Source organism: Cupressus sempervirens, chromosome 7 (assembly GCF_028749045.1).
Source record: "Cupressus sempervirens isolate cs-2001-9-10 chromosome 7, ASM2874904v1, whole genome shotgun sequence".
Classification (NCBI taxonomy): Eukaryota; Viridiplantae; Streptophyta; class Pinopsida; order Cupressales; family Cupressaceae; genus Cupressus; species Cupressus sempervirens.
The window spans coordinates 513,762,396-513,785,265 of NC_143124.1; the positions used below are offsets into that span (position 1 = coordinate 513,762,396).

General features: G+C 35.5%; 1 protein-coding gene across 2 annotated transcripts in view; it reads left to right on the forward strand.

The window, feature by feature from the left end:
• Window positions 1-22,870, forward strand: part of LOC149547785 (nucleolar protein) — a 227,357-nt gene that overhangs the window by 13,775 nt on the left and 190,712 nt on the right. For both annotated transcript variants that reach the window (XM_089791838.1, XM_089791839.1), the window contains exons 4-6: window positions 21,884-22,006; window positions 22,187-22,320; window positions 22,520-22,679. In XM_089791838.1, the coding sequence (XP_089647964.1) occupies window positions 21,884-22,006; window positions 22,187-22,320; window positions 22,520-22,679 (417 nt within the window). The remainder of the gene's footprint in view (window positions 1-21,883; window positions 22,007-22,186; window positions 22,321-22,519; window positions 22,680-22,870) is intronic.

The following is a 22,870-nucleotide window of genomic DNA, read 5'->3' on the forward strand; positions in this document are numbered from 1 at the left end:
AAAGTACAAAGAACAAAACTTATGAAGAGTACTTGGTCAAGCAAGGGAGGCTAATAGAAGATTCATCATGGCTAGCAAGGGAGGAGGTCAATTGCCTTGGTTTTCCTCTTAACACCTGAGATGTGATGGGGTCACTTCTCAAATTACCCCAAGTGTCTGATGTAGGAGCATCATGAGTGTAAGAGCAATCTTGCATCACCCAAAAATATTTCCTTTTTGTTTCTTGAATAAGGGTTGTTTCAGTGCAAAGTTGTTGTTTTTGGAGGCTTTCTACTTAGTATGTCAGTCATATGAGCTCAAATGTACTAATTTCAAAGGTGGATGTTCCTCTTGGATATATTAGCCTACCAGTTGAGGCTCAGTGCAATCTCATGAGTATTTGTGGATTTATAGCAGATTTTGGGCGTGTAATTTTGGTATAAAAACTTCAAGCTCATCGTTGAAGACCTTAGAGGCCCTGGATGGGCTCCAGAATGGGGTTGACTGGAGCTTGGGCAAGTGAGGCCTTATAGATCAGAAGTTGAGGATTTCGAAAAGTGGTTATAATAGCCAATCGGAGCAATGGTTCGAAAGTCATGGCCTTTCGAAGTTGGGCCGACCAAAATTTCCAAAATAAGTGTCAAAGTTGTATCGGGCCGACTCTATATGTAATTTTAGAGTTAGTCGGTCTCAAGGGTTAGGGTTTGATGTCTAGAAACTTCCTAGGTGGTGTAAAAATGCCTATTTAAGGAATGCTTGTACATTGTCTATGGCAACTTTGGGTGATTGATCAAACTAAGTATAGAAATCTAAACGATCAAATTATAGTTCTCTTGTATTGAGCATTATGTTCTTGATATAATGTCAATCATGCATTAGATGAGCAAATGCTCTATTGCCTTGTATAGATTAAAAATCATAAAGGAATCTGTGTAATAAACTAATTACACTTGATTAAGAATTGGGTCCTTTGTTGTTTTGTTACTTATACCATCTTGTCTTTTCATGGATGAATAGACATGTCCGCCCATGTCTTGATTGTTGGTGTGGATATAAATATGAGCTAATTCAAGAGATCATAATTGCTTAAATAAATAAATGAATACATCTCTTCAAATTGGGACTACAATATAATAATTGAATCACATACCGATTAGGTAGTAGAATTATATTTGCAGTGATCCTCTAATCTCAACATGGTATCAGAGCTAGGCTGCAAATGTAGAAAAGAAGATAAAAATGACAAAAGATCATAATTTTCTAGGCAGCTTTAAGAAAATATTTGAGGAACATAAAGTTAAATAAGCCGGACTCAAAATGAAGAATAAGAAAGCACCAGAGTTACCATGCAAAATAGTAAGGAATCAACTGTACAGGAAAGAGGAAGATCAAACTTGGGTAGCAGATTGCACAGAGACCGAACAGTAATCCACATGGGTCATTCTTACAGATTGATGATAGTAAACGACGTTAGTTATCCTGTTTATAGAAGTGATTAACGCGAAAACATTACTTCAGATAATACCATGGTGATTGCGCTATGGGTTGGGGGGGTTGATCCTCGTAGTTGTATTTGAGAAGAGGCTAAGTGGCAACTGTGGGATCTTGGATGAATTAAAATCAATTTTGACTGGGCATCGAAAGGCAACCCAAGGCCTTCAGGCATTGTGGCAGTAGCTAGAAGCAAAGATGGAATTATTGTGGCAATGTTAGCAAAACGGATTGAGGATGGTACAAACAACTAGGCAAAATGCCTTGCAGTACTAGAAGCAACATTGACGGGATTGAAACTTGGTGTGAGCAAAATCCACCTAGAAGGTGATTCACAAGGGATACTCCGAGGCATTGTGAAAGATGAATTGGAGGCATGGCGCTTGGATAAGTACATCAAACAAATTTGGTGCCATTTGGAGAGATTTGAGGACTATAGGGTATCACATGCATTAAGGGAAGCCAACATCATTGCTGATAAGCTATCAAAGTTTGGAACTTGTGAAGACAATATTGAACTTTTTGAAGGCTTTTGTAGCATATCATCTCATGAGTTGGATTTTTGTCATACCTCCAATGACCATTTATTAGAATGGAGGTGGATGTATCGTCTATTGAAGTGTGCCCAAGTAATCACATGTGGGAGTTGTCCTTGGAAAAATGAACATCATAGAATCACTATTGCCCCTCAAGTCTCTAGAGGCTTTGTTTGGAGTTTTTCAATGAGTATCGATTAAAGGCATTTTTCATTTCTTGGCTTGTGCATCATAGTTAACAAAGAACAATGGAGGCCAACTTCTCACTTAGCACCGTAAGGTAGATCCCAAACTTCAAGGGATCGATCTTTGCGACCCGAATGAGGAACGTGTTTCAGCATGATGAGGAACTCTTCTGGGAAGCGCTGAAGCTATTGTTTGGTGAAGAATTCTGGGAGTTTGACTGGAGGCTGAGGTCTAACCTTGATATTTCATCCCTCTTTCTGGGCCTCACACTAATGGTTGCAGAGCCAAAACCAGAGGTCTGGAGCATTGCTAGGGCATGCATCGAGCCTAAGTGGGGTGTTGGTTTGGAAGCGGTTGTTGACCGAGTTGAGTTGGGGATAGGTCTACACATGGGAGATCTCTTTCTTGACTCTTTGGAAATGGAATGAGTGTTGATAGGTGGTAGAATGGTTAGGCCGCTAGAGAGGAAATTCACTAAGATTAGGTCTTTTGCTCCCCTGTATGAGGATGGGCGTCCTCTTGTCCATAGACTAATTCAGCCGAAGAAGAGGGCATGAAGTGTTGTGAAGGATGATGCAAAGGTATTGGGTCAGGTGTTTGGTGGTGTGGCCCTAGATTAGGTGGTGTGGTGGCTGCTGGTGGGTTTGAGCGTGAGGATATTTTTGTGTCTAGAGTGGACATTTCACTGTTGCCAACTGTGTGTCGGATTCCCGTGAGCTCTGTGGGAGTAGAGGCGGGGCTTGTGATGACCAACATGGCAGAGCTCGTTGCAGAGCTAGTGGTGTTTGTCCGGGGGCTGTTCTAGTGGCTGAGGCGACCAATGCCATTTGAAATTTTTCCAGGGAGGAGGCTGCTCTATGGTTCAAATGATAGAATCTGATACTTGGGGTTTTTTTGCATGTGTTTCTATTGTGTCTGTTGGATCACCTTTTGTAGTTTTGTGATCCATCCATGATGAAGGGGTAGCTGTGATTACAATTTTGTCACAATGTGATCTATTCGAGTATCTATATGGGAATTGGGGATGTAGGTGATGTGGCTTGGTATGGCATTACATGGTGTCTATGATGAACTATATGTACTAATACTTTTTCTGATATTAATATAAAGCTCTTGTGTTACCGATCAAAAAATAAAATACTGTGGTGATTGCATATATATCAGAGTTAGCAAAATCAGTGCCGAGACATATAATTACCAAATGAATGAATTGAATTTATAAATAGTAATCACTGGGCAGCATTGTATCGAATATACTTATCAAGCAGTACCAAATCAATTAAAGACTTCGATGGGGCAGATTTAATCACTCAACCTTGGTCTTAGTGTTGATGGTGACCATCATTTAATAGACATCGATCTAAGACAAAGATCAATGATGCTGAATGGAGAATAGTTCAAATTCATAAACCATAATATGGAAGAGTCAAGCTGAACAACAATTAGGAGAACTGATTTATGGTAAGTCTACAAAGACAAAAGGTCGCAGATTTAAAGGTGGCCCGGATTCCTCACATGATGAATATTTCCATGGGAAGCATCCATCAGTGATATCCATAGACACTCACAGTGCTATTTTAAACAAACAAAAGGAGATTTATCATATTAAAAGGATGACCTGTGAACATATTAAATGAAATAAATTTTTAATAGGCAGTGCCACCTATATTAAGGAGAATCGCTCGTCAGAAAGGGAAAACCTAGCTTGTACCAAGAGGAGTGTGAATATATATGAGGATATTAAATATGGATATTAAATGGGCAATGCAGATACCACATGGGAACCACCACTAATGTAAACAGGATATTAAATGGAAGGGATAGCAGCGACTAAGATGAAGGAAAAACCATCTAGCAATCATGTCAACGGGCAGCTAGACAAAGGGATAGAAAATAAGGTTTGAGAAATAATATAAGGGATAGGTATCCCAATTGCCACGTATAAATGGTGGCCCACTACTGAAGCAAGGTACATTGCCAAGTCCATGGCATATACATATTTTGATAAGCATTCTTATCATCATGATATTGAAGGGGAGCTCAAGATATTATAGTAGTTGTTAAAGACTAAATTCATAGCAAGGATCTGACAGCGATAAAAGTCTCTATTGTTGAGTTAGCATAGATACGACCGATACAAGTCTGTATTGATAAGTCAGCATAAATATCATGAAGGATGGAAGTAAAATATACAGACTGATAGTTGTAAACACTAATACTGATATAGAATTTTTCTTTTATCTGTGATGAGTCAACCTCTGAATAACTGTGATTAAGAAAATGGGATCGAACATCAGTAATACCAGGATGATGAACTGTCATGAGATGAAGTGATTTGTTTAAGAAATACAAGAGATTTTCAACATATTACCAACTTCATAATCAATAATGGAAGCCAATGACTATATGGTGCCATCTGAAGTAATCGTTAGACTAAGGTATTTATTGCAAGATTGTTGTTCTGTATATTGCCATTAACTCATCGAAACTGGTTATACAATAAAGCTCCTCACTTAGTCAAAGGATGTTGACGCTTTCATGAATTGAGCCTCATAAAAGTTTATAAAGTGATGCTATGATTTCAGAGGGATAGAGAAATACTTGCTCTTGTAATTATGGTTGGTGGTTGTGAGACCATACATCTTTGATTGTGACTATATGAGAAAGTAACTAGAAAACTATAATAGGCAGAGGACTATAATTCATATGGGGAAATTCCATAAAGACACATCATATTGCCCTGAGGCTGATTTGGTGCCGCATCAGTTCTTCAAAGAGGAAGAACTAACTTTCAGAGGGAGATTGACAAATTTACCACATACAACCTTAGATGAGGAGATCACAAAATTGTTATGAAATTCTGAAGCACTTTGTCAGTTCATTAGAGGCAACCTTGGACAAAAAGAGGGAGCAGATAGAAGATATGCTTCAGTCAAACTTTTTGATGATCTTGGTCATATTAATTGAGAGGGAGTAGACCATGCCGAGATAGAGTCTCCCGTGATCAGAAACTATAGTAGTTAAAGAACTATGATTCATGGGATAAAGTTTCATGTATGTAGGTTGGAAGGCCTTATGCTATCAGGATACTTGTTGAACTAGAGAAGCATGACACAACTTGTTGCGAGGAGGTCAAAAGGATGATTCTAAGGGAGTCCTACACTCAATAGGAGACAACTTTGTATTAAGAGGTCAGAAAAGTTGATATCATACTCAGAGGGAGTTATGACACTCTATTAGTAACCTTGATAAGGAGGTCAAAAGGCTAGTGTTTCGTTGTGAAGAAGTTCCAAGTGCAATCCCTTGTAATACATTCTTGTCTATGAGAGATAAGTTTGAGGTGAAAACCTTATTCTCTGATATGGTTCATGCTGGATGTCAAAACCACATGATAGTATCCGTGATGACTTCATGTAAACTTTTGATTTCATACGTGTATGGGCCTGCTCCCTGTGTACATTAATGAAAGGTGACGATCTTTTTGGTAGTATACACTTGTATTTGACATTGTAAGGTTATGACTTTACAATGTTTACTATCATGATGAATATCATGTTGACTTGATATACATGGAAATGTCTTGATATTTAAATATCTCTTGGACTTATTGATAGAGATCATGTTGACTTGATATCAATTGTGTATCATATGTTCTTAATGAGATAATTACGGTGGATATTATCTGTAACAAACGGATTTTCATAACAAATAAAGGTGATCTAGAAAGAGTTTTCCTCAACAAATTATTGAACAAATATATTGAATTCCTTTTCATGGGACATTAACTGCTTTTAACCACCAATGATTAACGGAAATAACAAAGCTCAACTGAAATAACTATATCAATGATCAACCGAAACAATGATCAACTGTAATAACTATAATAACGATTAACTGAATCAACTATAACAATGATCAACTATAATAACTATAATAACGATTAACTGAAATAACTGTAACAATGATCAATTGTGATAACTGAAATAACAATTTTCTATCTTTCCATACATACAAGTAAAGTAAATGCTTAACATGAAAAAGAAAAACATACAAGAAATATCCGGTGAGTCTTTAGTTGGTTGTGCAAGCCTCGGCTTTCGGTAAGAGGAGAAGCATTCACTTAGGCTTAACCTCCCAACCTCAGATTATATTTATCCCCACACAATTTGTTGAATAGAAAGGCCGTCCCTACCTCGGGATGAGGCTTGGGATACTTTTAGTCTAGCCACCTGAGCATTTCGGTTTTTAGAATGTCCGCACAGTTATGGACAGACATGTCTGAATAACTGGCTCCACTGAGATCAAGTGATCATAGATGACAAACATGCCTTAAAACGACCTTGGCCAAGGTTTTTTGATGGGTTAATGACCCGATCACCACTGCTCGACTTGACAATAGGGGAACAATAATATGGACGAGCATGAGCTATTAAATAAAATTAATTTAGATTTATTGTATCATATCTGACTTTTATTTCCATGTCATGTCAGATTCCATGTGACCTCTTCACCTTTTCCATGGCTATACAGCCGGTGAGTCTTAGGTGCTCGGATCTTAGAGCAATCGGCTCTGCCTGTTGATTCCCAACTGATTCATGAATATTTTATGTTTCCAGCTTATCACTATTTGTGATTAGAAGAATGTGCTCTTAAAGACTTGCAGAAAAAAATTCATTTGATTCTGACTATCAATGGCATAAATAAATTATGATTCCGTGTCATGGATACTTGGCTTTTATTTATCATAAACAACTCCTTAAAGAGGGTCTAATCGTTATACTTAAGCATGATGAATATAAACTGCAACTTACTGCTATGGTAATTGGAATGCAGTAACAACTGATAATGAAATTTATAGCAATACTTGGAATATGATTTTGACCACATAACTTGGTATAATCTAGAAAGTTTGGAGTCTTGCTAGACGCTAATGATTTAGCTCTTCCTCGAAATGATCTCCAGGCGCAAACTCAGTGTGAAATATAATCATGTCTTCAACAAAGAGAAAATAATATAAGGCAGAACGTGAAAGAGATTGGCAATGTTTATAATGCATAGGTATTGGATGGTATCTACAGAGTTATTGGGTGGTAAAAAGAATGGAGATTGGGTGTTAGAAAAGGAAGTCGGGTGATGAGAAGGAAGTCGGATGATGAGTTATATCTCCCTGCATCTCTCTTGACCTCATGATATATGAATGTTATATGACTCTTTGGCTTCCAAGAAGTCGTAACATAAAAAGGAGAGTCTTGGCTCTTGGACGCCCAAATAAAATGCCAAGTGTTCATTTGGTTTCTAGCATGAAAATGAATAAGTATGGAAAAAGATTTGAAAGTTATAAATCGAAAATAATTATAGTTTATATCTATCTACATGCACGTAGTTATACTTATGAGGTGGCATCATATTATTATAAAAATAATATTATGGTGTCACTTTATTCTTATATCTATGTGTACGTACATAGGTATATATTATAATGATGTGGTGGAAAGATCAATCAAAAACCTTTGAGGTACGTATTATTTTTAATTAAATTAATTTATGTTTTAAGATGTTTATTTAATAGCTCATGAGGGTCCATCAATTGTATCCTGAAGATCAAGTCGCTAGGTCCTTACCAAGGCAATTTAAGATCATACTTGTCAACTTGATAATTAGACTAAGCTAGTATCCCATTCCATTGATCCTGTTTAGCAATGCATTCCCCCCTTCATCTTCTCCTACAATCACCCTTGCAATATTTCCACGATAATAACAAGTTCCATGATAATTTCATAATAACATTTAATATAGATAAAGAATTTAATTATTAACTAAAATTCCAAAATCAAGCAACTGCTAAACATCACATGACAAATAATGTATAACGACTATCTTCATTAAACAATTAACATAATGAATACAACGCATATGTTTAACTACCTTCTTCACATGATTATGAAAGAAAATCCATTTAATTTAACAACTATAATTAATTTTAAAATTAGGTCCAAATTTGGGATGTAACATACCCTCCCCCTTAAGTTTTTCATCACCCCCAATAAATATCACAGCAAAACTTAAACAATATCTATTTAGATCATTTCAAGAAAGTAAAGGTTCAGGATCTAGTCCTGAAGAAAAGATGAGGGTATTTTTGAAAAATTTCATGATAATCTTCTTAGGTAGCATTATCCTCTGCATATTGATCCCACTGGACCTTACATTGAGTCACCTCTTGATTTCGTAAGCGTAGCTTACACACCTCGAGTATTGTGAGTGGTTCTATTTCCACCACCCTTAGTTCTCGCATCTGTAATAGGTTCCAATCAATTATATGATCATGATGAGTAGGGTATTTCTTAAGGTATGACACATGGAAGACGTCATGCATTCTTGCAAGAGCTAGTGGTAGGGCAATTCTGTAGGCTGCTGGGTTCATAATTTCCAATATTTCAAAGGGTCCCACATACCTTGGGACTAACTTGGCATTCTTACCAAACTTGATAGTACTCTTCCGAGGTTTTACTCTTAATAGCGCCTTTTCTCCCACTGATAATTCCCTAAGTGTTCTTTTTGCATCTGCATAACTTTTTTGTATGTCATTGGCTTCCTTCAATCTCTGATGGATTTGGATTATCTGCTCTTCCATTTCCTTAAGCATTTCAGGTCCAACAATAATTCTATCCTCCAATCGATTCCAGCTCACAGGAGTTCTACATTTGTGGCCATATAGAGCCTCAAAGGGGGCTATTTTAATGGTGGATTGATAGGAATTGTTATAAGCAAATTCTACCAAGGGTAAACATGTTTACCACTGGTATTGTCGATCCATACAGTAAACTCTTAAAAGATCTTCTAATACCTGGTTTACTCTTTCTGTTTGACCATCTGTCTCGGGATGATAAGTTGAACTGATGTTATGATAAACTGAACTGATGTTTAGTTTAGTCTGTAATGCTGAAAATAATGTTTTCCTAAATCCGGAAGTTATCCTAGCATCCCTATTTGAGATAATTTTCTCTAGAACTCCATGTAATCTGAAAATTTCCTTTATGAATTTATGAGCGATTTTTGGTGCTCCATCGGTTAGATTTCTTGGTATTAAGTGAGCAACTTTTGTCAATCTATCTACTACTACAAGAATGGTGTTGTGTTTATTTCGTGTCATAGGTAACCCTTGTACAAAGTCCATGGAGATTATCTGCCATTTCCATTTTGGTACCTCATTTGGGTGAAAAAGACTAGCTAGGTAACGATGTTCTGCTTGTACTCTTTGGCATTCTAGGCATCCTGCCACAAATTCTGTTATTTCCGTTTTCATTCCTTTCCAAAAATATAGGGATTTTATATCTGACAACGTTTTAGTTAGTCTAGGGTGTCCTGAATATGGAGCTGAATGAGATTCTTCCAGAATCATTCTCCGAAGTTCAGTTTTGTTGGGTATATAAATCCTGTCATGATATCTTAACAATCCATCCCCTTCTATCCTAAATTCTGAATACTTGGGATCTTGTGGGTCTCTGATGAGAGCTAGGTTGATCTCTGCATAAAATTCATCATGCTCTAGATGTAAAATTTGATCCTTTAACCTGAAATTTATAGTAGCCATTGCGGAAATGCGTCTCCTTCTACTTAAGGCATCTGCCACTTTGTTTTCCTTGCTCTTGATGTAATTTATGTCAAATTCATAGTCTGCTAGAAATTCCAGCCACCTCCTTTGTCTAGCATTAAGATTAGGTTGAGTGAAAATATATTTTAGGCCGTGGTGGTCGGATCGAAGATCAAAAGGTTTTCCAATCAAGTAATGTCTCCACATTTGAAGAGCATGAACAATAGCTACTAATTCCAGATCATGAGGGGCATAATTCTGCTCGTAAATCTTCAATTTCTTAGATTCATATGCAATTAACTGGTCATCTTGCATTAGCACACCTTCTACTCCTTCTCCTGATGCATCAGTTATAATGACGAATTTCTTTTGTGGGTCAGGTACTCTTAGTATGAGTGCTGTAGTTAACTTTTCCTTCAAGCATTCAAAAGCTGATTGACATTTTTTAGTCCATACAAGTTTCCTTCCCTTTCTTTGAAGTGATGTAATTGGGTAAGCTATCTTGGAGAAATTTCTAACAAACTTCCTATAGAACCCTGCCAATCCCATGAAACTTCTGACTTTTGTCACATTTTTAGGTATAGGCCATTCTTTAATTGCTTTGATTTTTGATGGATCTACAACTATTCCCTGAGCTGATATACTATGTCCTAAATACTGAATTTCCTTTTGATAGAAAGCACACTTAGACAATTTTCCATATAATTATGTTCTCTCAGCCTTTGTAAGACTTTTTCTAGATGTTCTTGATGTTCTTCCTTGTTCTTTGAATAGATTAGGATATCATCTATAAAGACCAGTACAAATTTATCTAGGCAATCTTGGAATATGTTATTCATTAAGTTCATAAAAGCTGCTAGAGCACTGGTTAACCCGAAAGGTAACACTGTGAATTCATAATGCCCATATTTGGTTTTGAATGCAGTTTTGTGAATATCTTCATCCTTAATACGAAGTTGATGATATCCCGACCTCAAATCAATCTTTGAAAAATACTGTAGCACCTTTCATTTGATCAAAGAGTTCGTCAATTCTAGGAAGTAGGTAATGGTTCTTGATAGTAACCTTATTGAGCATTCTGTAGTCTATGCATAATCTCATAGTTCTGTCTTTCCTAACAAACAATACTGGGGCTCCCCATGGTGAAACACTGGGCCGAATCAGTTTTTTGTTTAACATATCCTGTAATTGTATTTGCAACTCCATTATTTCTGTGGTGGTCATTCGATAAGGTGCTCAAGAATGGGTTCTGCTCCTGGTAACAAATCTATGGTAAAATCAAAGACTCGGGATGGAGGTAAATTGGGGAGTTCTTCGAGAAACACATCTTGATAATTCTTTAGGTAGGGATATTTTTCTTCGAAAGATTCCTTTAATTTTTCTCTAATTTCCCCATTTAAAAAATGTAGTCATCTCCATATGTGGTGTTTATAGGATCTCTCATATCTTCAACTCTTACTGCAAAAATCTCGTAGTCTTTTCTTCCACATTTCTTAAGTTGCATGGAAAATATCTTTTTTGATTGAATTTCATGTTTAATCCCTATAATGCTTGTAGGTTTGTGTTGGTCTTCCAAACAATTTACAGTTTTAGCAAGACAATCAACCTTGGCCTTATGCTCATTGAGCCAATTAATGCCTATAATAATATCGTAAGACCCAAGAGGTGCTACATATAGATTCAATTCAGTGGAAAAATTTGGAAAATCAACCCGAGTCTCAAACAGACACTACTCTACCTTAGCCCTTGACTGGTTTGCATACTCAATTGTCCATGGTTTTGCCATAAAACTAGATCTCTTTGGAAATCTACTTAATAGTTTTGGCGATATAAAACATTCAAAAGCTCGAGTATCAATTAAAATAGAAATAGGGTTCTCATAAATCTTACCTGGAGTTTTGATAGAGCCTATCTGTTGTTCTGCTTGTCTATTGTCAAGGGTTGCATGGATCCTTTGCTGATAAACATGTTGCTATTGTGGAAGGGGTGGTCGGTGCAGCTGATTGGTGTTGGTCTTGACAGGGCATTTATTAACATAATGATCTTCTCCACAATTGGAACATCCTGAAGGTGGCCCCTTCTTTTCATTGCTCTTATTATTCTTCCTTGTACCAAAATTACTTTTAAAATCCTTGATTCCATTCCCTTTCGACTTTGGTTTGCTAAATTTATAATCCTTAAACTATTTCTTCTGAGAACCAGTATATGTACCCTCTGTATTCTAGTTTGTTTTTCTTTTATTATCTCGGATGGAATCATCTCTCTTGATTTTATATTCTTGTCGGAAAACCTTCTCTAAAGCTTCTTCCATGGTTTGAGGAGTGAGAACATCAACTGCTCCTATTCTATTATTCAGACCCATGATGAATTTCCTTACTTTCAGATTCCTATCTTGTTGATATGGTGGTACATACTTTAGTAATCGGGTAAATTTCTCCCAGTGCTTGAGTACAATCATATCTCCTTGCTTCAAGTTTTGGAAATCCAGTAACTTTTGGTCATAAAAGGTTTGAGGTAACCAATGGTTCATAAAAATAGTTACAAACTTTCCCTAGGTAATCTCAGTGGTTTTAATGTTTTGCTCAACCTTGGTGTTTCCCCACCATGTAGCAACTTCTCCAATAAAGTAGTATATTCCCCAAATGGCGTTTGAGGTTTCTGAAAAATTCCTAATTTTAAAGTACTATTCCATTGTAGTTAACCAGGCCTCTGCATCCTCTCTGGATTCATAACCAACAAATTCGGGTGGTTTGATCTTCTTAATATCTGCGGATAGATCACTCACTATCTCTTGTTTCTTTTATTTTTCGGTTTGAGTGGGTGAAGCTTGTGAGATTTTCTTGTTGTGTTCAAAGACTTTTGTCTCCGTTCTAGGAGGAGGCAAGGATTGCATTTCCTCTTAGTTCTGCCGCACCTGGGCTGCACATACTTTAGTCATTGGGTAATTTTCTCCCAGTACTTGTGCATAGTCATATCTCCTTGCTTCAGGTTTTAGAAATCTAGTAACTTTTGGCCATAAAAGGTTTGAAGTAATCAACGGTTCCTAAAAATAGTTACGAACTCTTCTCAGGTAATCTCAGTGGTTTTAATGTTTTGCTCAACCTTGGTGTTTCCCACCACGTAGCAGCTTATCTAGTAAAGTGGTATATTTCCCAAATTGCTATTGAGGTTTTTGAAAAATTCCAAATTTCAAAGTATTGTTCCATTTCGATTGACTAGGCCTCTGCATCCTCTCCGGATTCAGAACCAACAAATTTGGGTGGTTTGATCTTCTTAAAATCTGTGGACAGATCGCTCACTATCTCTTGTTTCTTTTTTTTTCGGTTTGAGTGGGTGAAGCTTGTGAGGTTTTCTTGTTGTGTTCAAAGACTTCTGTCTCCGTTTTGGGAGGAGATGAGGATTGCATTTCCTCTTGGTTCTACTCCATCTGTGCTGCCATCTCATTCATTCTTTTTTCCATATTATCCAACTTCAGTTGCGTTTCTTGCAAAACCTGAAGTAATAAATCAATAAATGATTGTGTTATTTTCATGGAGCATGTCATCACCTACAATGTTCTCATTGCTGCTCATTTTGTTTGTTTATCGGTTTATCCTAGAAATTTACAATTTTTTTTGTCAATTTATTGTATACATATTTTTAAGTGTACCTACAACAAATTTAAAGAGTTTGCGAGTGAATATAACACACGTATAAACCAATTTATTTAATTAACTTTAATACTTCTATTGTCGCATTAGTGGCAGCCTTATTTACAAAATTTCCTCTTTTGAGGACGTTTACATTATGGAATCTCAATTTTGCTTCGCAGCATTCAGTTTTGATTTAGATTTGTACATGTCCCGCACCATCTAAGATCTGTGGAAGTGCATAAGAGAGTTGCCTTGACGAGCGTTTCAGTATTGAATCAGTTTGTTTCTATACGCTGCTTTTCTAGTAGGAGTCTACCTGTCTCTTTCTTTCTTCATTCGTTGCAAAGCCTGTTTTAGAGTTTCATTGTGTTGGGGCATGAAACAACAAGTGTAGTCCAAGTTTGACATGTTTTTGATAAAGTACGAGAAGATGGGATGTTGTGCCTTATTACCTGGTATTTTAGATACTTGCATCCTGTACAATTATTCTAAGAATTTTCGGGTTTACATGGAAAGTAGTGTGCCCTAAGTTCAGTGTCGAACCCAATGCTCTGATATCATATGTAATAAATGGATTTTCATAACAAATAAAGGTGATCTAGAAAGAGTTTTCCTCAACAAATTATTGAACAAATATACTGAATTCCTTTTCATGGGACATTAACTGCTTTTAACTACCAACGATTAACTGAAATAACAAAGCTCAACTGAAATAACTATATCAATGATCAACTGAAACAATGATCAACTGTAATAACTATGATAACGTTTAACTGAAATAACTGTAACAATGATCAACTGTGATAAATGAAATAACGATTTTCTATATTTCCATACATATAAGTAAAGTAAATGCTTAACATGAAAAAGAAGAAGAACATACAAGAAATATCCGGTGAGGCTTTAGTTGGTTGTGCAAGCCTCGGCTTTCATTAAGAGGTGAAGCATTCACTTAGGCTTAACCTCCCAACCTCGGACCATATTTATCCCCACACAATCTATTGAATAGAAAGACCCTCCCTACCCTGAGATCAGACTTGGGATACTTTTAGTCCAACCACCTGAGCAATTTGACATTTAGAATGTCCGCACAGTTATGGATGGACATGTCTGAGTAATTGGCTCTACTGACATCAAGTGATCATAGATGACAAACATGCCTTAAAACGACCTTGGCCAAGGTTTTCTAATGGGTTCAATGACCTGATCACCACCGCTCGACTTGACAATAGGGGAACAATAACATGGACGAGCATGAGCTATTAAATGAAATTAATTTAGATTTATTGTATCATATCTGACTTTTATTTCCATATCATTTCAGATTCCATCTCACCTCTTCACCTTTTCCATGGCTATATAGCCGGTGAGTCTTAGGTGCTTGGATCCCAGAGCAATTGGCTCTGTTCGTTGATTCTCAACTGATTCATGAATATTATATGTTTCCAGCTTGTCACAATCCGTGATTAGAAGAATGTGTTCTTAAAGACTTGCAGAAAAAATATCATTTGATTCTGACTATCAATGGTATAAATAAATTATGATTTCATGTCATGGATACTTCTCTTTTATTTATCATAAACAATTCCTTAAAGAGGGTCTAACCGATGATACTTAAGCATGATGAATATAAACTGCAACTGACTGCTATGGTAATCGGAATGCAATAACAACTGATAATGAAATTTATAGCAATACTTGGAATATGATTTTGACCACATAACTTGGTATAATCTAGAAAGATTAGAGTCTTGCTAGACGCTAATGATTTAGCTCTTCCTTGAAATGATCTCCAGGCGCAAACTCAGTGTGAAATATAATCATGTCTTCAACAAAGAGAAAATAATATAAGGCAGAACGTGAAAGAGATTGGCAATGTTTATAATGCAGAGGTATCAGATGGTATCTATAGAGTTATCAGGTGGTAAAAAGCATGGAGATCGGGTGTTAGAAAAGGAAGTCGGGTGATGAGAAGGAAGTCAAATGATGAGTTATATCTCCCTTCGTCTCTCTTGACCTCATGATATATGAAGGTTATATGACTCTTTGGCTTCCAAGAAGCCGTAACATAAAAAAGAGAGTCTTGGCTCTTGGACGCCCAAATAAAATGCCAAGTGTTCATTTGGTTTCTAGCATGAAAATGAATAAGTATGGAAAAAGATTTGAAGGTTAAAAATTGAAAATAATTATAGTTTATATCTATCTACATGCACGTAGTTATACTTATGAGTCGGCATCAAATTATTATATCACTTTATTCTTATATCTATGTGTACGTACATAGGTATATATTATAATGATGTGGTGGAAAGATCAATCAAAAACCTTTGAGGTACATTTTTTTAAAAATTAAATTAATTTATGTTTTAAAATGTTTATTTAATAGCTCATGCGAGTCCATCAATTGTATCCTAAAGATCAAGTCACTAGATCCTTAGCAAGGCAATTTAAGGTCATATCTGTCAACTTGATAATTGGACTAAGCTAGTATCCCATTCCGTTGATCCCATTTAGCAATGCTTCCCCCCTTCATCTTCTCCTGCAATCAACCATGCAATATTTCCACGATAATAGCACGTTCCATGATAATTTCATAATAACAATAAATATAGATAAAGAATTTAATTATTAACTAAAATTCCAAAATCAAGCAATTGCTAAACATCACATGACAAACAATGGATAATGACTATCTTCATTAAACAATTAACATAATGAATACAACAAATATATTTAACTACCTTCTTCACATGATTATGGAAGAAAATCTGTTTAATCTAATGGCTATAATTAAATTTAAAGTTAGATAAAAAATTGGGATGTAACATTATGTGACGTAATATCCGTGGACATGCCATGATATGTTATAGTAGGCATCATGCAACGTGATGTTAGTGTGCATACCATGACTAGGATATGCGAATGTCATGTGACTTGATGATCTGTATACTCCTTTATATCACGTGTTACGTGATATCTATAGTGGTTCATACTTAGTTATTAGTGGTTGATACTTAGTAATCCTCCCTAGCTAAGAGGGAGTGTTAAGATATGATATTGTTTGTGCATTTATGGTGAACTGATATACATGCATACACACACATATGCATAGACATTAATTTTACCTTGCTGAGATCATCTTGGTATTAAACTGATTTTATCATTATCAAACCAAGTATGGAAATCTGAAGTTCTCTTAAATTGAGCATTATGCTCTTGATATAATTTCGATAATGCATTAGATTCAGCAAATGATCTATTACCTTGTACATATCAGAAATCATAAAGGAATCTGTGTAATAAACTAATTACACCCGAGTAAGGATTGGGTCCTTTAATGATTTATTATTTATACCATCGCGTCTTTTCGTGGATGAATAGACATGTTCTTCCATGGCTTGACTGTTGGTGTGGATATAAATATGAACCAAATCGAGAGATCATAATCAGTGAAATCAGTAAATGAATACATCTCTTCAGATTGGGACTGCAGTACAATAATTAGATCACATACCGATTAGGCAGTACAATTACATTTGCAGTGATCCTCTAATCTCAACAATGAAACAACGAGAAATGAAATAACATTGAAAATTAGAAAAAAAAGAGTTAAAAACCTATTTTGCTTGAAAAATCTCTTCTACAAGGTGAAGAATCTTCCTCTTCTTCTTTACTCCTCTTTCACTTGCAATCACTCCTTTCACTCCTCTAATCACTTTTTTCTCAGCTCTTCACTTGTCTTCTTCTTGCTGTAGCGAACAAGTAGAAATGAAAATGTGAATACAAATGAAGCTTGAAGGGCCTGTTGAAGAACCAAAGAAATGATTAAAAATGTGTTTTTTAAACATGTGTTTGAAGTTGCCACTGTGGATTACACCCAGGTGTTCCCGGGACGCTTAAGGAATGCATAGGCATCCCCTCAGCATCGTGGGAATGCCGAGACGTCCCCGCATTCCGGCAGTGACTAAGCAAACTTGGTGGCACACCTGGAAACTTGGGGGTGTCTTCCCACATCCCGGGGACATCTCTGTTTTGTGAATGCCCGGGATTTGGTGGGGGATGCTACAGTGATTATGATTCAATAATATTATTGTTTCCTCTATTTGTTTTGCTATTTCATTTTGATTTGTAGACTGATTGAGTGCTTGTATGTTTGTCACCAACATACAACATGTCACAATTGTGGCAATATACAGACTGATTTTTATGCAACATCCAAGATGTCACCATTGTGGCAATATAAAGGTGCCAACTGTAATATCCCTAATAGGATATTTTTTGAAATTCTGATTTTCACCCTAATTTCTGATTTTGAACTTGTTTGGTTATTGTTTCATTCAATTCAAGATTTGAACATAACCTTTTTCCAGCTTGCCAAATATTTATACATAAACCAAACAGAGTTGATATGACAATATTTCAACAATCCTTTCTATAGTTGAAAGAGAATATCAACTATAAATTCAAAACAGCAATTCTAATATCAATATGCTAACCTTGGTAGCCAATACATATACCTTGGCCATAGTAAAACAGCAACATAGCGATCTCTTTGATAGATATCAACCATATTACAATTTAGAGCAGCAACTATTTACAGAAATCTGTAGCAGACTTACTTGGATTGTAATCTGTTTCTTTTTCAGTGCACACCAATATACTTAAAGAAAAAATTCAGAGAATGCACAGCAGTGGTCACAACTCCAAACTTTCCTGAATTCTGTATGCTATCTGTTTTAAGCAATCAGGTTGAAAGGAGAGCAGAATCAGAAGTCTATCAAACAATAATGGATTCTGGAATAAGATAACGGCACTCCACAATTTCTTATCAGCAGCAACCACAAAAGGGACAACCCTTGTTGAAATTTTATGTGTCCATGCTTCCAGAGAGAGCCCAGATAATCCACGACCAACAGAATAATGCTTCACAAACAGCAAGAAGGAAGCCCACACAATAGCAGGGAGGCTCACAACTAATCTTGTAGCTGGCGTGAGACGAAGAATCTCACGGTAAGCGCCGACTTTAATATATCCAGAGATAATTAGAATTATAGAATATAATCACCTCTTTCCCACAATAAATATGAAGTCCAACTTTATTGGAAATGAATTCTTTGATTCATTTTATTAGCATATAAAACATCAACCATAGTATAAGTTGGCCTCTTCTTAGATTGTTCGACAGAACCATTAGATAGTTGAAGTCTGGGCAAATAATCTCAATAATAATTATAATTACAATAAAATCACGGCTTAACAAAATCTAGCAAAAAAAGATAAAAGTTCATGGTTTCACAACATCAATTTGCCAATATTGACCCATGCAAGATATAAACCTTATCACTTCAATTATTCCATAGATATTAAGAAATCCAAATAAGCTCATGCCGAATATATCCACAAGACTTAGTATTCGGAACAAAATATTCTAATTTTACCTCAGAACTGCAAATATCCTTTATTACTGCAAATTTTCCTTGGAAGAAGACCTTACAAATTTGGATCAGATGTAGATTCCATCACAATCCACCACTTTGGAAGAGCTAGGTTTTTGTCCAACCCTTTTATGAATCACTTGAAAGTTTCCATCCTCACAGATTTGCTTCCTACAAAGCTTCATATAAATTATCATTTCCAAAAAACATTTCCTGCTTCCTACATTTAACTTCCTTATAAAGAACTCCAAGAAGCACCTAGAATAATAGGCGGACTTAGCCTACTTCAATTTAATCTTATATGGAGAACTTCATTTAATAAAGTGACATTTCATAATATTTTATCATTAGTTAATTAAATCAATTAAAATTTAATATTAAGTTGTGATTTGAATTTTTTTTTGACAATTTAATAAAAAACAATTTAATTAAATGTCATTTCAAAAATTGGGGTTGTTACACCAACTCCCTTTTAACCTACTTTTCATGGAATTACATTTTGAGTTCTTGTTATTAAGGAAGATATTCAAAATCACCCAAAAGCTCTTTTAATACCAAAGATAATTTGGACATGGCATAAAATAGGATAAAACCACAGGAAAATGAGCATAGAAATGAAAGACATTTTGTAATGGGTGACGTAGTGTTTATGAAGTTCCATCCATACAAGAAACTGTCTCTCATGTAAAAAGAGGACAAGAAGCTGACACCCAAATATTATGGTCATAATGAAGTACAGTTAATTGGAATTGTAGTATGCAAACTGGAGCTACCAATATCACCATGAATATGTCTAGTCTTTTATATGTTAACATTTGAAGGTAATTGAAAATAAAACTTAACTTGAGATAGAGTTTCTAGAGCTAGATGGGGAAGGAAGAAGCATTTTATAACTAGATGTGATAATTCAGACAAGGAGCAAACAGTTGCAGATTAATGGCATCACCAAGTAAACCATGAAATGAAAGAACTTACCATTGGAAAATGCTATTTGGGAAGATGGGCAATTCATTTAGAAGCACCCATTTCTAGTGTTGAGGACAATGCTTCTGCAAGGGGGTATAATATGCCTTCAGCCCATTTGATGTTATGAGATATGTTATGGCTTGTTAGGACATACATAATCCTTGACATAATCTTTTATTAGTTTGTAGGTATAATATTTCTACTGGTAGCTAGGGTCATTGAGATTAGAAAATGACTTTAATTCCTTATCCCTATGCTATCATATATGAAGTACTGAATAGTAGGCAATCATCATGTTGCATATTTTGTTCTTTTTGCAAGACTTTTGGAGATTGCTCCTTTGAAATGTCATAGTTGAACAACCATGTGTTTTCTGATATTTTTCTCATTTTGTGTGTATCAGCTCTTTTGTGCTGTTGTTTGTGCACTTATTCTTTTATCTTGTTCTGTGATAAATAAATTATATTACACTTGTATCTTGTGTGAGAAATATGATCTCAAACTATAACCTTTTTTCATTTTGTTGAAAGTGCTGCATATTCTGTTTGTATAATAAAAGCACTATGAACAAAACAAAATGCATAGTGATTGTCTTATATGCTTATATGACAGGAGCAAAATGGTGAACATAAAACTGAAAGCCCTTACTGAAAGGTGGTACATAGATTGGCTATAGTATCAAAATATCAAATGTAGATTGCAATCCAATGAAACAAGGATAACATATAAATAATCTTGTAGAACATAGATGATCTATCTTGGGACAGGGTTTTAATGCAAAACAAATGAATCTTGGAGAAGAAAAATGGAAAACCTAGTTTGAGCACAAATTCTTCTCAGTTTGAGCTCTATGATTTATAAAGTCAGAGATTTAGCACTGAAGTTTTCTAGGATAACTCATAGTTTCTGTTCAAGTTGATATCAAGGAATTGTCCAATGAGCATTTGCTGACACAATTACAATGCTTTCAAAAACAGTGAATGTTCATAGAAAATTTACACAAAGGACATATCTACAGTTTTGAAATAGCAGGAAAATATTGCAAGGCAGGGTTTAAAAATATCAGTGAAAGAATAGTAAATTAGATGGGAGCAAGAAAATGCCTGGAAGAGTGGAATCGTGTTATGAGAGAAAAAATCAGTGGGAGACTACAAAGATGGCCAGGGAGATAGGCAGCCTAGATTCTGTGTTTGAAGATATTGTTGAAAAGGGGATATGCATTTAACAGAGGGAAGTGATACCAAGTTTTCAAGTAGAGAGCTGCTTGCATTAGGTTTTTATATAGAGGTTCGTTAATAGGAGTAAGTGCGACCTTGCAAGTAGTTTCTGGTCATATATGGCTAGTTTACAAAGGTTTTGTGCAGCAAATATACTGAATTATTATAAATAGTTTTGCTTTTTCTGGTATACAACTATGGTGTTACCTCTAACCTTCTTTTTTTAATGCTTCTTTCATATATTGTGACTATACAGAGTGCTGATTATCTTCAATAGTTTTCTTTCTACTGGATACCTATCGTTGCTTGTATCATTTGGATTAGTTTATTATTCCTTGTATCTCTCTTAAGGTTGGATGTATTGCATGTGCATTGCAATTTCTGGTTGATGATGGAAAACTATGTTGGAATATATTGAATTTAAGAGAAGAAACAGCAGGGCATGTTTCAAGATCTGTTCATAGTGATATGTATCTTGAAGAAATATGAATTTGTCCTTCAAAATTTGATTACCCTATTGCGTTACCCTGAACTTTATCTCTTGTGAATCATATTGCAAGGTTTTTTTTGTCAGGCTAGCTTGTACAGAATCCTGTATAAGTATAAATAAATATGCAGATACATCTCTTATCTGCTTTTTGTGGTAAAATTGTTAATTCACGAATGCTTTTATTAGTGATGGAAAACAACACTTTTTGTTTCATTCCCTGGATATTGAAATTATTGTAGTTAGTTTAAAAAGCAATGTTTTGCACAATGTTCAATAAATTTTAGTCATTTAGGTGAAAGTGAAACTCTCCAGGGGATATTTGATTGCTTGAAATTGAATTTGTATTTCCTTGTTCAGGAGGACTTGACAAGGACATTGGACATGATTTTGTGATACGGATCATTCCGACAGTTGCAGCTGGAACTTTTGACTTGTCAAAGCTTTCACCTACCCGCAATAATGTTCGAGCATTTCAGAAGGGTAATTTAAAAGTTGGTCATTAATATTGATAAGAACAGGCTCTGTGGGATATGTGCCATGTTATTGCTTGTAATTTCATGTTGCATGTTAGGGGTTGTACTTTGCTTAAAATACATTATACTTAAAATTAGTCATAAAAAGCTTCTGAATAAGATATATACCATCCTGACATTTTGATAGGAGGTTCGGTTCATGCTACACCTTATTACAATTCAAGCATATTAGAAGATATGTTTTTAGAGGAACATGCTGCCTTTCTTGAAAAGAACATTGGCGGATCAAAGCCTTTTGTTGAAGCATTGTTGTTATTGAAAGTATGTATTAAAGCTCTAATCGAACCAATTGATTTTTACTTCCAAAATCTGTTGGTTGCTTTTAGCAACATGTGATGGTTTTTCTTTACAAATTACAAATGCATGTTGCTCATCAGCTTTTTCTTAGAGTTTTCATCGCATACTTCTATTTTACTCTTGTTGCTTTTTTGTGTTTAAAATGCATGGGGAAATTCCTCAGATTTGGGCTAGACAGAGAAACTCAATCAATGCACCTGATTGCATGAACGGATTTCTAATGGCTATAATTTTAGCATACCTTACAACGGGAGCTGGAGGTCAACGTGTCAAAATGCAGATGACAGGACTTCAGGCTTTTCGTGTAGTAATAGACTTCATAGGTATTCTCTTTAGCTATTTCTTTAGTTTTGGCTGATGGATAGAGATGATGACCATCATGATTATACAAGATTCATTTGTTTGAAAAGGGAAAAATCGTTTCTTTTTCTATTCTCCAGTGTTCTCTTTTATTTGTTTAAATTTAGTTTTGTATAATTGATACACATGGCTTGTTTGTCTCAACTCTTAGGTA